Source organism: Cimex lectularius, unplaced genomic scaffold, assembly GCF_000648675.2.
Source record: "Cimex lectularius strain Harlan isolate CLEC.00 unplaced genomic scaffold, Clec_2.1 scaffold10, whole genome shotgun sequence".
Lineage (NCBI taxonomy): Eukaryota > Metazoa > Arthropoda > Insecta > Hemiptera > Cimicidae > Cimex > Cimex lectularius.
Window position 1 is genome coordinate 164,097 of NW_019392665.1, and position 16,419 is coordinate 180,515.

Below are 16,419 nucleotides of genomic sequence, written 5' to 3' on the forward strand. Positions count from 1 at the left end.
GGTTCACTATTGATTCAGATCAGCACAGTTCACTCATGGCAGTATTAATAAGATTTATTAATTCACTACTGATTCAAATCTTTATTGTTCATTGATGTAAGAACTGCTAAGATTCAGTGGGTCACTTGTATTGTTCATTCTTGGCTGTTCTGTAAGGATTCACTACTGATTCATATCAACCCAGTTCACTCATGGCAGTACTGACAAGATTTATTAGTAGTTCACTACTGATTCAAATCTTTAATTTTCATTCATGCCCGTCCTGCTAGGTCAGGAATGAACAATCCTGATCAGTAGTGAACCGCTAAATCCTTGCAGGACGGTCAGGAATGAACAATCCGGATCATTAGACTGATGATTTATCGATTTTTTTCCCCCATCGAGTATCGAGGAGGTTATAGGATCGAAATGACTGGATTCATTTGAAGTTTGAAGCCTCTTTCCTATTTGAACTTGTTGATTTGTCATTCCACCCTTTAAATGTTTAAGACATTAATTTATTAAAACAAATTAATTTATAAATTTCGAAGACTCGTTCAGCTCAGCCTTTCCCCCAGAATCGTTTCAAACCGGACTGAAAAAAAAGCACAGAACAAATGGAGTCGGAGTCGGGCCAGGAGTGCGGTGAGCTTTTCCTGATATTTTAAAATAAGAAAAAAGTTTTTTTTTTTAATGGTGAATTTTGGTTTGATTGGAACTTTCCTCACTTCAGGACCTCTTGAGAAACATAAATACAAAAACAATAAAACGCCGGTTTTGTTACTAATTTTTGATATAATTGAGTACTTGCATTTATCGAATAAAAAGAAAAACTTCATCACCCTTTGTGGCAAATTTGGGCCAAATTTCAGAGAAAAAGGCTTGGTCGGAATGGCGCATTTTGTTTTTGATAAGTATGAGCGTTCAAACTCTTGCTATAAAAAAACAAAAAACTGCCAGTCACGAAAATACAATTTTTACTTGAAGTGAACAGTTTATAGTTAATAAACTGTAGCTGTATCGAGGAATAGTGTTTCTCACTTCGATTTTGATCAGTATTTTAGAAGATAGCTACAAATTATCGAATATCCCAGAATCATCAGGGCTGTTTTGAATTAACATTACTGATGTGGATCAGTACTGATAAATCCTAGCATGGCTGTCTTGAATGACCAACACAGATTTGGATCAGTAGTGAACTGCCAAATCCTAGCAGGACAGCCATGAATGAACAATAACAATCTGGATCAGTAATGAACCGTCAAATCCTAGCATGACTGTCTTGAATGGCCAACACAGATTTGGATCAGTAGTGAACTGCTAAATCTTAGCAGGTGAGTCATGACTCAACAATACAGATCCGGATCAGAGTGATCCCTTAATTGTTAACAGGTCAATAATTGGTCAACAATATAGATCGGGATCAGTAGTGAACTTCTAAATCCTAGCAGTACTGTGAAGAATGAATATTGGTCATTACTGATCTGGTGCTGTAGTGAGCTGCTAAATCGTAGTTGTACAGCATGGAATGACACAATACAGATCCGGATCAGTAGTGAACTGCTAAATCGTAGAAGTGCTGTTTTGAATGAAAAGAATGATATAGATCAGTAGTGAACTGCTAAATCCTTGTTAGTTAGCTTTGAATGAATTGTGCTGATCCAGATTGATAGTGAACGGCTAAATCTTAGCGTGTCAGTCATGACTCAACAATAGTGAATCACTAAATTTTAGGACGGTCATGTGTGAACAATACAGATCCGAATTAGCAGTGTTAAATTAATTGTTAACAGACCAATCATGACTTAACAATATACACTGGTAATCCTAATTAGATAGCTTTGAATGAACTGTGCTGATCCGGATCAGTGAAAGGCTAATTCTTAGCATGTCAGTCATAACTCAACAATACAGATCCGGATCAGTAGTGAACTGCTAGATCATAACAGATTTGTTAATGAACAGATTCATATCATTAATGGATTGCTAAAAAATAGCAATTTGCAATGAAGGTTGCATAGAAAAATTAGTGTCACGAACGTAAAGTTGAAAGCTGAGGGTCAAGGGTTCGAGTCCCACTTATAACAATAATTTTTCTTCTTTACCGCCTTTGCATAAAAATTGGTAATAATAATTAATAATAAGCAGATATCTTATTAAATAAATCCTAGCAGCACTGTCATGAATAAAAGTACTGATCAGATCAGCAGTGAACTGCTAAATCTTAGCAGTACTGCCATGAATGAACTGTGCTCATACAGATCAGTTGAGAACCCCTCAATCCTAGTAGAATTGTCTTGAATTAATAATACAGATCCTAATCAGTAGTGAATTGCTAAATCCTAGCAGCACTGTCATGACATCAGCACTACTGATCAGGAAAATGAGACATAAATCTGGCATCTCATATCGAACCACCCTGTTATAAATATGAATGTTTTATGCTTAAACAAATATGTGAGGGTTGAATTTAATTTTTATCATTTTGAAAGTGACTGATTTAATTTAAATTTTTCTTTTTTCAGCCATCCTTGAAAGGATGTTTCTCAGCATTGTCATGACTGAGACTGACGAACAGTTTGAAACCTGCTTACACAAATTCTTGCCATACGTATTAAAAAAATCTGGCAGCCCGCACACAGACGTGCGCACTAAGGTTGTCGAAGTGTTGTCACACGTGTCAAAACGTGTACGCGGGACAAAGAGCATCGTCTTGCCAGTTGAGACACTCCTGAACATCTACGCCGACCCAAATGCCTCTTCATTTCAAACCGTGAGTTATTAAGAAATTATTTAAATTAAGAATTCCTTTAAAAAAAATCCAAAATTGTCTCAGACTTTCTAAGCATTTTGCCATCTTCGTTGGTTTATAAATAAACCAGAGACAATCAATATTTAATCGACTTTCCTGAATATTTCAACTTGAATTCTTTTATTTATTTTGTAGAACTTCACAATTATCTATATCAAAATGGGCTTTCAAAGATTAAAGCACGATGAGAGGATTAAGTTACTCCCACAGTTAATCCAAGTTTGTAAAAACCGCCCGGTGCAACATCAAGAAAGGTATTCCCCTTGTACTCACACTATTTAAAACAAACATTAAAAAAAATTCTCAATTTTCAGCCTCTGCCTTCTCTTCTTGACAAATCTTAAAAACTACCCGTATCCAAAAGACAGGACAGAAAGGGCGAATGTATTCAACCTCAAGGAGCTTCCTCATATAAGAAAGCTCATTTTGGACATAATTATGGATGTTATGCTTTTCCCTTATGGGTTCGTTTGGAGATGATTAAATTATAAACCGTCTACTTTTAGTCAAAAATTACATTTTTCAAAATTTCAGCTGTACAGGTCAGGACAACCTGACCAACATATCCGTTGAGTCTTTCAACCGTTTGACAAGGGATGACCTCGTGGAGCTGAATGGGGATTATTTCGAGCAGGTATTCATTTATTTATCCTGATAAAGTGGTTCACTATTGATCCAAATCATTCATGACAATACTGCTAGGATTTAACAATTCAGTACTGATCCGGATCTGTATTCTTCATTCATGACATCAAGAATGGGATTGAGCAGTTCACTTCTGAACCAGATCAGTTCTGGTCAATCATGACATTATTGGTAGGATTAAGCGGTTCACTACTGATCCGGATCTGTATTGCTCATTCATGACATCCTACTATGGATTTAGTGGTTCATTCCGGATCTGTAATGTTCACTTATGACAGTACTGCTAGGATTTAGCAGTTCATTCCTGAACTGGATCAGTATTGTTCATTCATAATTGTGATGTAGTGATTCACTACTGATCTGTATCTATATTGTTCATTCGAGACAGTCCTGCTGGGATTTTGCGCTTCACTACTGATCCAGATCTGTATTGTTCATTCATAACTGTTTTGTTATAAATTAGAGGCCTCACTACTGGTCTGGATCTGTATTGTTCTTTCAAGTTATTTTATAATACTATTTGATATTTATTTGATTTTTCATATATATGTTTAAATAATTATGTTTTATTTTTCAGTTTAAAATTACTCTTGTTCAATTTTTGGGCATGCTGGATTCAACAGACGTGTACCCTCACCTTGTAGTTGCATCCGCTGATGACAGGTCGGCTGTAAGTGAACTGGCCGAAAGCCAGCTAAAACAATTACCGTAAGTTTTTTTTCTCTTTTAACCTTTCTTGTTTATTCTTTTTCTATTTATTTTTTTACCCATTTTAGGGATATAAATTATAATGATTTAAACATCGTCGCACCGTTGTATGCTCTTTTTTTGAAAGTGGGCACCAATGGATCGATGATAACCTCATTGAACCCGAGGACGCGCCTCAAACTTCTCCAGAACATGAGCAGATTCCAGGCAGTAGTCTGGCCGGCGGCGATGAGGGTGCTCTTCGAATCCCTCTATGGAAGCTTTACGACTCCCAAGCTGAGAAACCACGCTCTCAACTTTGCGTCATCCATGATTAGAAAGTAAATGCGAGTACGTCAACACGATTTAAGAAAAGAAAAAAATTACTTAATTTTTCTCTTTTTTTTTTTTCTTTTTTTAAGTCTTTCCCAGGATAGAATCGAACAGGTCTGGCCAGTACTGCTCAATGCCGGGATCATGAAGCTTCTCGAAGAGGAGATGGACAGGAAGAATAAAATTCTAGCTCTGCAGATACTGCCGTTGCTCATTCTCAAGTGTTCCGACCTGGCTAAAAAAGACCTCTCTCCCATCGAGTTCGTGTTCAGCACGATTGAAAATGTAAAAAAATATAAAAAAAATCTGAATCAGATTAAAATATTAATATTTTAAAAAAAAGGAGGAAGATCCGGACCTGACCAGCGCTGCTCGTGATGCAGCTTATTCTATGGCAAGAGGCTACAAGGGGATTATGCCTGATCAGGAAAAACTACTGTATTCGCTCCTGACTACGAAACTCTTCCCGCTATCCAGTGTCAAAAGTGTGACGGGGCAGCAGCTGGAAGGAATGCGTGCGTCTAGAATGGCCGCAGTGCGATTCATATCCGAAGCTTGTAGCCACAGCCCGCTTAAAGTTTACACACTTCTCAACGCGACGGTTTTAGGGTAAAATAGGACTTTTTTTTAACTCTCTAAGAATGTAAATTTTTTTTCTTTCTAAAGGGATGAAGACTCGTGTGCAGAAGCGACAAAGGCTCTTTATCTAACGACCAAGTCGAAAAGGTGCGAACAAGAAGAGTTTGTATCCAGTCTAGTCGAATTCGATAAACTCCTGACCCTGGTGCTCGCCAAGGAAAAGATTACACCGCATAGTTTCACCGTTTTGAATGCAGTAAGACAAAATTCAACAAAGAAAAGAGTACCAAGACGATTAATCAATTTTTCAGATTGTTAATTACTTGAGATTGAGCCTTGCCAAGGAGACATCCCAAGTCGGCGAGCTCTCCTCGGTGATACACCCTTCAGAGGCAAGCCCTCTCGTGAGAAAAAAACTCGAGAATTATAATTCAGCGGACCCAGAACTTCTACCGTTGTACCTCAATCTTCTGGTCAAATCCCTACAAACAGAACCAGGTTCGTTTTGCACTTATTTCTTTCAGCGTTTGTTTAATTGATTGATTTTACCGCAGGTGTGCCTTGTTTGTCCGCAATTTTCGAACTCGTCGGATGCCTACCCGAAGTCCTTTCGAACCATCTTTTGAACAAATTACACACATTTTTGGTAATTAACAAAATGTTATATTTTTTTCTTCCCCTTGCAGTGTATCTTTAATTTCGTCATTACCGATCAACACTCGGTTAGCAGAAAACGCCCAGGAATTAAGAATTTATTAGCTAGTCATGGCGGACCAATGCAGTGAGACTAGGCAGATTGAAAATGATCAATAATGACCAAATTATCAGAACCTTAGCAAAACAGGATAGAAGACAATGATAGAACATAATAGGTCAAGAGATAAAATAAACTTGTAAAAAACCACTCCATATGATGGCTTTTCCACAGTACCATATTAAAGTGCAATGAGCAAGTTATTTAAGACCAAATCCTCGTAGGACTGTCTTAAATGAACATTGCAGATTCAGTGCAGATTCAGATCAATAATGAACATTACAGATCAGAATGATGAGGTTCTTTAATCTGGCACATGGCCCTATCACATGTTTAGATTCTCAAGATAGGAGCGACACACCTCTGCTCACAAGTGGTCCGTTAATCCTGTGAAGTTTGGTGCAGAAGCTACTTATCCACAGACTAAGGTGATTTCTCCCCCTTGCCCCTTCCAAGGGGTTGGTTGCAATCTACCCACCCCTGTGCCACTTTGCTATTGGAAAGCTTGGTACTGAAATGCATCAGTTGACTAACCTGCTGTACTATCTAGATAGAGAAGATGACTCTTTCTCTCCCAGAGTGTTGGGGCTCCACTAGAGTCAGAACTGCCTGATCCACTCCAATCATAGAATTTCTTTATATTGGAATTTCTAACCACATCCTAGAGGAACACTGCCTTGGTAAAGAAAGCAAATAAAAGCACTACCAAACAACAGGCTGTACTCTTAAGTACCCGTCAGGGGTCTAACTAGTGGGCCCCTAAGATTCCATTCCCATGTAGCACTCTACCAGGCTTGGAACTTGGCGCTACCCTGTAGTTCAGTTGTTTGGGCACCAATCCCTTCTTTGTAGACAGGATCTGGTACACTAACCCGTCCGAGCACCCTCTGCCCACCTCCTGACGTATAGCCATCAGATGAATACAGCTTGTGCTTAAGAGAATCCTTGGTCTTGGAAGGTGTTAAGGAATTATGCCATGGGACCTGGATTGAAAAAAGGAAAGGGCTGAGAACGCGAGGTTCACCTTTTCAGGTAGCCCCCCCCCCAGCTTAACATACCACCTTTTGTCACTGTGTTTCCTAAAGTATTGAAGTATGTCCCTCTGGGTGAATGAAAGAGATGAGAATGATTGTTCAAGCGACGAACAAGTCCTGTCCCACCACCTTAAAATGAGGGATAATTCAAAGATTGTTGATCGATTGATAAGGCCACAGATCGGATCAGTAGTTAACCCTTCAATCCTGGCAAGACTCTCACGAAAGAACATTTCAGATCTGGATCAGTGGTGAACTGCCAAATCCTAGCAGTACTGGCTTGAATGAACAATACAAATTCGGATCAATATTGAACCATTAAATCCTCGCAGGACCGTCTTGAATGAACAATACAGATTTGGATCAGTAGTGAACCGCCAAATCCTAGAAGAGCTGTCTTGAATGAACATTACTCATCTAGATCAGTAATATTACACATGAACTTTTTCATAGGCAGACCATAATGATTGGTAACGACCAAATTTTACGTTCATTACCCTGTAGACAAAATAAAGAATTACAACTTATTATCTACATATATTATTATGTAGCTGCTTGTTCTTTCTGGTATAATAAAGGCTTATTAATTAATATTAATAAAATTTTATTAATCATAGTTTCTGTATACTTTTGATTTTTTTTTCCTGGGGGACCGCGGTAGCCGAGCGGTTAGCATGAGACACTCTCACGCCGCGGTCGTGGGTTCGATTCCCACCGTCACCTCTGGCCCTTTTTTTCCCGATAACCCCCAATTTGAACAGACAAAAATTCGTACTATGGCTAATATGCAAGATCATAAGGCCAATAAAAAAAAAAAAAAAATTCAATTTAAAATTTAGATAAATGTCTACTTTTTCTATATTTTTGAAAAATCATTATTTTAATTAGTAGAATGATTGTTGACCACTCAAAAGAAATTTGTTATAGTGTTAATAGTTTATTCATTTTTTTATTACTTAAATGATTTGTACAGGAACTTGTCACCACTCATACAAGGGAGGAAGTGAGAATTTTATGCGCCAAGATCTCAGCATTAATCACCCCCGAGGATCTAGCGCCGAAAACCCTTCAGAAATGCGTCGAGAACATAAGAACCGGGGGGAAAGACATCGAGAAGATTCACGGATCGATCTATCTCTTCGGCTTCATCGCCGCCAGGCATGGCGGCGCAACAAAAGAGGGCGTGAATGCTTTAATCGAATTTCTGACTCACTCGTACTTGCAAAACGCCACTGTCACTTCACTCGGCCACGCCTCCGAGACGGAGCCATTGCCTCTCGACCAGGACGATTTTGAAAAGCTCGTTGATACTCTGCTCAATATGACGCTCGATTTGAAATTAACACCGAAACTCAAGGATAGGATATGCACGACGCTGTGCAGCTTTTGCACAGTCGAGATGGATTTTCAGTTTAAACAAGTCATAATTGAAAAGTTAATGGGATCGTTGAGACAGTTCAAAGACGTCGATTTGTGCCTTTCGACAAGTGAGGTCGTCTGCAGCGCAGTTCTAGGCAAGGCGAGCACGCTCTCGCTCAACCCGTGGTTCAGGGATGCGGATTCGATTGAAAAGTTTAAAGACGAACTCGTCAAAGGCGGCAGCTTGACTCCGGCGGCTGAAAAAGCCTGCCTCTCTCTCGAAACAACCTTCAGCAAGATCCTTACAATGCTCAACACTGACAGGCACCCGAACACTCGTCAGGTTTGTCTAATTTTAATTAACACAAAAATTAAAAATTACACATTAACAATAAATCTAGGCTCTCTGCTTCTGGCTGCTCAACCTGGTCAAACAATGTTCATTCCTTCCCATCGTTGAAAAATGGCTTACAGACATACAAAATGGCTTTATCGACCTTCTCGCCGACAGCAATGGTTAAAAATACTTGTTTATTTTTATTGGTAGGGTTTAAAACTTTTTCTCTCTCTAGATCTTGTCCAGGAAGGAGCTGGTAAAGGACTCGCTTTCGTATACGAAGCTACGCAGGATGAGGAAATGAAATCGATGCTGCTCAAGGTCGTCATCGAGCAGATAACACTAGGTCGCAAATCCGTTGTGAAAGTCAGCGATGACACGAAGCTATTTCAACCCGATGAGCTGGGCGAAACTCCTACTGGGTAAATTTAAATTTTATACACGACAGACTTAACTATAAACGTATGGCCGCTCGTACCCGGTTCATTAGAGTGTTGTATTATCAGGAGAGGACAGCCGTCGTACTGAACCTAGCTAGATTGGTAAAACTGGTTGTTACTGTTGTACAGTTCTAGTTAACGTATAACCAACATTAATTGTTACAACGCTTTCCATAGGCATTTTAGTGTATTTTTTACTTTTGTACTCATTTTTCTTCCCATGGATATGTCAGAAAAGTCGGAGAATTTTTTTTTAAATCTGAATCATCTCATGCTTGTCAAGTCTGTTCAGTACTGAGTTCATTAATTTTCAATGAATAAGAACAGAAGTGAACCACTAAATCCTAGCAGAACTATCATGAATGAACTGAACTGACTGATCCAGATCATTAGTGAGCTTTTAAATCTTAGCAGGACAATCGTGAATTCACTATTTTTCGTGGTCCTCTTGACCAATTAATATCAATAAATTAATTAAGGTTTTAAGTTGAGATAAAAAAGTCAGTGTCACGAGCGGGATTCGAACCTATGACCTTTTATCTCAACTTAAAACCTTAATTAATTGATTGATATTAATTGGTCAAGCGGACCACAAAAAATAGTGAATTTAATTAATTAAAATGAGGTATACTTCACTAAAGCTCTTGGCCATTTCATCGCCGAGAATCAAATAGATTACACGACATTTAAAAAATGGCGAAAAGGAGGGAAAATTCAAAAGGTGCGGTTGAGATGGGATCTGAGGGGTCACGATAGCTCAAGTGGTAGTGTAGCGGTGTATCAAGCCAAAGGTCGTGGGTTCGAATCCCGCTCATGACACTGACTTTTTTATCTCAACTTAAAACCTTAATTAAGTGCTTGAGTACAAATGTAAATAAAAAATAAATGTAAACAAAACATATTCCGATCAGTATTAAATTGCTAAATCTTAACAGTACTGCCTTGAATGAACAGTACTGATCCGGATCAGTAGTGAACCGCTAAATCCTAGCAGTATGTACTGTTATGAATGAACCTGATCTGTAGTGCTCAACCCTAGCAGAACTGCCTTAATTGAACAATACAGATTCGGATCAGTAGTGAACAACTAAACCCTAGAGGGCTGTCTTGAATGAAAATATAAATCCAGATCAGTAGTGAACCACTAAATCATAGCAGCATATACTGTTATAAATGAACTCTTGATCATTAAGCTCAATCCTAGCAGTGCTGTCTTGAATAAACAATACATCATCAGTCATGAACCACTAAACCTAGCTGGATGGGCCTGATAAAGTTATTAGACAGTTTAAATAATCATATTTAACAATGTATACCATAAATAATTAATTTTTTATATTTCAATATTTGTTTTTTGTTGTTAATTTTCTAATTTTTTTATTTAACCATTACAGCGGAAAGCTTTCCACATACAAAGAACTCTGCCAGCTTGCGTCAGACCTCAACCAGCCGGATCTAATATATAAATTCATGCAACTAGCGAACCACAACTCGGTATGGAACTCGAAAAAAGGCGCAGCGTATACAATATCATCTCTCATCTCGAAAGCCGGGGACCAGCTCGAGGGCCAGCTGCCGAAAGTGCTCGTCAAACTGTACCGTTATCAGTATGACCCTATGCCAAATATCCAACGGTCCATGTCAGACATATGGTCTTCTCTCGCTTCACCAGATACAGTGAATATATAAAATAATACGCCGGAAGTGGAATATTTATTTTTTAATTTTTCTCAATAAAATTTCCAGGTCGAGAAATACTATTTGGAAATTTTCAACGATCTTCTTGAAAATTTGACGAATGTTGCTTGGCGCGTGCGTATATCGTGTTCGGCTGCCATGCAAGATTTTATAAGAAGGCCTGCTTGGAATAAAATAACAGAGGTTTTTTCCTTCTTCTTTCCTTTTGTTTTAAACAATATAATTTATATTCTTACACAATTTTAAACTTTTAAAGAACCACCCTGAGAAAGTCGGCGAACTTTGGTCACAGCTTATCAGAGTGATGGACGACATACACGAAGGGACGAGGAATTCGGCTGTTTCAACGAGCAAAATACTCTCTAAAGTTTGTATTAAGTTATTTATTTTTCTTTTATTTGTAATTGTTATCTTTTTTCTTTTTGCACGTGAAAAATTTCTTTACAGTAGGCCTTATTATTTGATTGCTTTTATCAAATAAAAATGACAATCTTGAGAAGTTTAGGCAATCTTGTACTATTTTCAACCTCGAACTTCGGAGAGCGGCTTATCCTCAGATGTGGTGGTTCCTGGCCAAACCGGGACTTTCAGGTGTGATCCTTAGATGCCAGTACAGCCGAATATACGAGCCACCACTGGGAATACACGCGTCAAAAGGCTGGGATGACACTTGAAACGGTACTCTTGCTAGGCAACCGGGGCTGTCTCCACCCGGGTAAAGTCCCTTAAATCCTTGCAATACTGTCTTGACTGAATAATTCAGATTTGGATCATTAGTGTACCACTAAATCCTCACATGACTGACTTTGAATAAACAGTACTGATCTATTTCAGCAGCAAACTGCTAAATCCTTGCAGTACTGTCTTGACTGAACAATTCAGAGTTGCATCAATAGTGTACCACTACATCCTAGCAGAATAGTCTTAAATGAACAATACAGATTTGGATCAATAGGGAACCACTAAATCCTCGCAGAACTCTCTTGAATGAATAATACTGATCTAGTTCAGCAGCAAACTGCTAAATCCTTGCAGAACTGTCTTGACTGAACAATTCAGAGTTGCATCAATAGTGTACCACTACATCCTACCAGAATAGTCTTGAATGAACAATACAGATTTGGATCAATAGGGAACCACTAAATCCTCACAGAACTGTCTTGAATGAACAATACTGATCTAGATCAGCAGTGAATCGCCAAATCCTTGCAGTACTGTCTTGACTGAACAATTCAGATTTGGATCATTAGTGTACCACTACATCCTAGCAGAATAGGCTTGAATGAAAAAAATGATCCAGATCAGTAGAGAACCACTAAATCCTCGCAGGACTGTCTTGAATAAACACTAGAGATTCAGATCATTAGTAAACTGCTATATCTTAACATGTCACGAATGAACTACGTAAGTATTGAATCACAGGACCAGTAATTTATTGCAAATTACACAAATGTTGGAATTGCCGGCGTGCTGCTAGAAATATTAAGTAGTAACTGAGCTTAATCTGTAATCATTAAAATCAAAATGTTTCCAGAAATAAAATATATAACTTCAGAATGGTTTACGATTGCCTAAACTTTAAAAAATCATGATTTTTATTTGATAAAAATAAATGAACAAATAAGCCACACTGTCAAAGAAATTGTTCTATATTTATTTGTTTCAATATTATTTTTATTATGAAGTGAAACTTCCATTAATGGACATCAATAAAAAAGTTGACACCCTCCTTTAAATAGACAAATTCTGATTCCCAACGATTTTTTTTTTTTTTTAAATAAAATTATTATTATTAGATATGCATCAGAGAGGCCAAGGAGGGAGGGAAAGCTGGGAAAAAATTGGCCGGAAATGTTCTTAAATTGTTGCTCAATTCTGGTATCAAGAGTACTGTATCTGAAATCAGGGCGATCAGGTAAAAAAAATGTAAGTTAAACTTTTCAGAAATAAAATTTTAATACTGGATTTTCCTGTCAGTGTATCGACAGTGTCTGAGATGGTCAAGGAAGGCCTGCCAAAGGAAGACGCTCCGGTCATAATAGTAAACCTATTGAAGTCCTGCGCCGACTTAGACCTGGCGAATATTTACGTGCCGGGAAACTCTGCGGCCGAGACGCTGGACAAGATACGCATACCGCTTTTGAAGAGTAACCACGTCGTACAGGCCATTCTGGCTGTAAGGGTTACATTTTATTTGGCATATTTTCTAAGTTTAAAAGTTTTTTTTTCTGTTTAGTGCTTGCCATATGTAGACGCCGATATGGCGAGTCAATTACACTCAGATCTAGTTGATTTGCTAAAACCGTCAGCCGGGTTCGGGACGAGGATAGTCACAGCGCATTTTATCGTTTTGATGTCGCACCACTTGACGAAAGAAGAGTTTCAGCCTTTGGTCGGCAAGTTTCTCGGTTCTTTACTCTCAGGTCTGACCGACCGCAGTCCGGGTATTAGAAAGCAGTTTGCAAGCAGCATAGGACAACTGCTGCGTTCCGCAAAGGATTCAAGCATTGAACGTCTTCTTGAACGAATCAAGAACTTATATTTTGAAAAAGAAGGTCAGTTTTGACTTTTTTCTCATGATTTTTTTTTGTCAGTTTAAATTTTTATTTTTTTTGTGTGCGGTTGATAAAGACGAAGGCGTTAGAAAGGCGATCTGCCACACAATCCAGGCGATATCGGCTCATTCGCAAGATAGTGTGAAAGACAAAGAAGATCTCATACTGCCGCTCATTTTCTTTGCTAAGCATGTTGAATCACTACCAGGTAAATTTATGTTTTGGATCCTTTTTGATCTATTCCTGATCCGGATCTTTATGGTTGAACAATTAGAATAACTCTAAGTAGAGTAAAATGTTCTTTTCCTAGTTCTTTTAATCCTTATATTTTCCCTTTTTTTTTTTTTCAAAAATCCAGTTCTTTACTCATCTTTCACACATTGCTCACTTTTCTGGTGTTTTCTCGTGTTTTAATAATGATGATTTTTTTTTAAAGATGGATCCAACAAATCAGAAGTCGAGGATTGGAATGAAGTCTGGAACGACCTCGCTTATACAAACAACGTCCTGCTCAATAACGAGGACAAAGTGGTCGAACTGCTCAAGAGCGTTGCCGAATCGCAGTCGTGGAAGACGAAAGCGCAGATGTCGAGAGCGGCGAGGACGCTCGGGCTCAGGGAAGGGCTTTCGAACGAAAAGAGGCTCGAGCTGACACGCTTGCTCATCGCGTCTCTCCCCGGCCGTACGTGGGACGGCAAGGAAAACGTCCTACACGCACTGTCCGCTATGGTCAAAGATCCAAAGTATAAAAAAAAATTACTATTGAGATTTTAATTTTATTTTTTTATTATTATGTTTTTTAGAGCGATCAAGGAGGCAGGGGTTGAACAGGAATTAATCGAGTCGATACTTAAAGAGTGTAAAAAGGAAAAGTCTGACTACAAAATACACGCTTTTGTCGCGCTTGGCGACGTCGCCGAGGCCCTCAATGCCGACATATTCGAAGAAGCGTACTCGCTACTCAAAGATATAATTTTGCGCCGTGATGAGCTCGACAACGGCGACAAAGAAGAAAAGAGCGATTCAAAGTTAAAACTTTTAGAAACGTCTTATGACACGCTGGGGAAATGCTGGCCTCGTAACATATCAACACAGCGTACGTAATTTAAAAAAAAAGAGTGAAATATTTTTTTTTTAATTTTTACCTTTTTTTTATAAACTAGGAATACATATCGAGGAAGTTTTGAATAATACGATTGAAAAACTTGTATCGTCCACTTCCCGCGTCCAGGTTTCTATCGTCGCATGTCTCTGCTCGGTAGATTTTTTATTTTTATTTTTATTTAATTAATTTTTTTATATCTATAAATAAATTGACAGGTTATATCAAAGACGAGAGATTTTCTCCGTGATGGAGATCCAATCGTGGTAGGCAAAATATTAGAGAAGTTAATGCAAGCAATGGATTATTGTTTTAGTAAGTTAAAAATCATTTTGCTTTTATTTATTTATTTTTTATTTTTTTGTAATTATCGATTCAATTTAAAATCCTCAGATCTGCCGAAAAATACCAGGCTCAAGAAAGAGGCGCTCAACTTGCTGCAATCTTTGCAGATAACATTTCGAGGTAAAAACTCCGCTAAAATCTGTAAGTTAAAAGTAAAACCTTTTTCTCACCCTCCCCCCCTCTCGTTCCTAGGGAGAAACGAAAAGGAGTATCAGCATTTACAAGAGTTCTTCGAGAGGTTCAGCGCCACCCTGGCCAACGAGACGGCCCCAGAGCTGCGTTCGAGGTTCACCGACATCAAGGAAATGTTCCGCACGGAGACGCTCATGTCATAACAATTCCAAAGCTACACTTGTAAATAAGAAGGCTTTCGTTAACTTATTTAATAAAGAAAAACAAATCTACCAGTACGCTGCTGGAGGTGATTCAATTTAAAACTAGTTTCACATGTAATAAAAAAATTCTTTATTTAATAAATAATTAGCAAAATTATGAAAGTTACATTTATTTTTTTAAATGTTTTTTATGGTGTAAACCAACAGAATAGTATAAAATGTTTAAATGAGGTTATTTAGAAAAAAAAATTACCCAAATTACCGCTAAAGGCAAACTCCTACTGGTACACTAATGGCTCCAAAACCAACAAGGGCACGGTGCTGGAGTCTTCGGGAAGAAATCTAAAGTCTGAACTGACGGACCTAGGTAAATATGCTTCTCCACCTAAAACAATTTCTAGCAATGATTTTTAAGCAAGTACAATATCGTTTATTGTGGAGAAAAAAACCAACTATATTTTAATTATGTACCCCCTGAGTAACACGATCACAATATTTGTCGACTGTAGTGGAAAAATGTAGAGCCACAGCAAATTCAATTAAATAAAAAAAGAAACCCTAGGTTCAAAATTATTTTCATAAGACAGAACTCTTGATTTGTGGTAAAACCAGCAACAGTAGGAAGACCAAAAAACAGCCCTAACTACATCGACGTTTTTTTCTCAGCATTGGAAATATCAAACACTATTCACTCACGAGCACTGGATCAGGGTGTTATTGTTTTTACCAGGGGAGGGGTACCGGCCCTGAGGATCAAAAGGGCTACTGCCGGCTCAGTCCACGATCATTCACATTTGAAGATGGTCATCTCTCTGGAATTTGTCGAGTGGGGAGTTTCATCCCTCACACAAAGCGATCCATCAATTGTTATCATCATCAACATCAACGAGATCATGGTGGCTGATTTTCTCTACCGAAAAATGGCTGGCAGACTCTTCTGGAGACCTAGTTTAGTCATTAGCCTTCGTTCATCGTGCGCCCCTTCAGTTCTCGTAGAAGACGGTCATTGAGGACCAGCACGACCGTCTCGTCAGGATATCGCCATGAGTCGTTCCAGTCTGAGTCGTGAAAATCCGGCCAAAAAAAAGGACATTTCGCCTACCTCGTGGAAATTTCGTCGTACCCAGGTGGATGATTCATATTCAACTCGGATTTGATTTTCTAGGACATATATTGTAATTTGATTTATTTCATAAAAGGAATCACCATTTTAAATTAACTTTAACCTGCAGGTATATATATTTGTTTGCATGCTAAAGAACAGAAATTTTTTTTTAAATATTTTTTTTTGTATTGTACAGGGAGAATTTCTCCATTTCAATTTCCCTTTTCTCTTTGTTGCTTGTTTCTTGTCAAGATCATTTCTTCAATAAATTCGTAGTTTTTCCTAATCTTTAAATTTACGTCGTTTCGTTTCTATATTCT

At 38.2% G+C, this 16,419-nt stretch overlaps 1 protein-coding gene across 1 annotated transcript; it reads left to right on the forward strand.

The window, feature by feature from the left end:
* Positions 1-398: 398 nt before the first annotated feature.
* On the forward strand, positions 399-15,151 carry LOC106667411 (proteasome-associated protein ECM29 homolog). The gene is made up of 28 exons (XM_014395345.2): positions 399-624; positions 2,505-2,752; positions 2,927-3,045; positions 3,106-3,255; positions 3,326-3,425; positions 4,014-4,144; positions 4,213-4,464; positions 4,546-4,741; positions 4,800-5,065; positions 5,123-5,291; positions 5,347-5,533; positions 5,590-5,681; positions 7,797-8,525; positions 8,584-8,698; positions 8,755-8,941; positions 10,354-10,636; positions 10,706-10,840; positions 10,914-11,024; positions 12,454-12,572; positions 12,635-12,833; positions 12,894-13,212; positions 13,289-13,420; positions 13,649-13,955; positions 14,016-14,308; positions 14,376-14,470; positions 14,533-14,629; positions 14,708-14,779; positions 14,852-15,151. The coding sequence occupies exons 1-28, from the start codon at positions 597-599 to the stop codon at positions 14,992-14,994; spliced, it is 5,274 nt and encodes a 1,757-aa protein (XP_014250831.1). The 5' UTR covers positions 399-596; the 3' UTR covers positions 14,995-15,151.
* The last annotated feature ends 1,268 nt before the right edge of the window (positions 15,152-16,419 follow it).

What these genes read in the sequence shown, in the direction of transcription:
- LOC106667411 (XM_014395345.2), top strand. Translation starts at nt 597, where the DNA reads ATGGAGTCGGAGTCGGGCCAGGAGTGCG. An exon ending in GTTATGCTTTTCCCTTATGG is followed by an intron (nt 3,256 to 3,325) that starts GTTCGTTTGGAG and finishes TCAAAATTTCAG; the next exon opens with CTGTACAGGTCAGGACAACC. An exon ending in GGCACCCGAACACTCGTCAG is followed by an intron (nt 8,526 to 8,583) that starts GTTTGTCTAATT and finishes CAATAAATCTAG; the next exon opens with GCTCTCTGCTTCTGGCTGCT.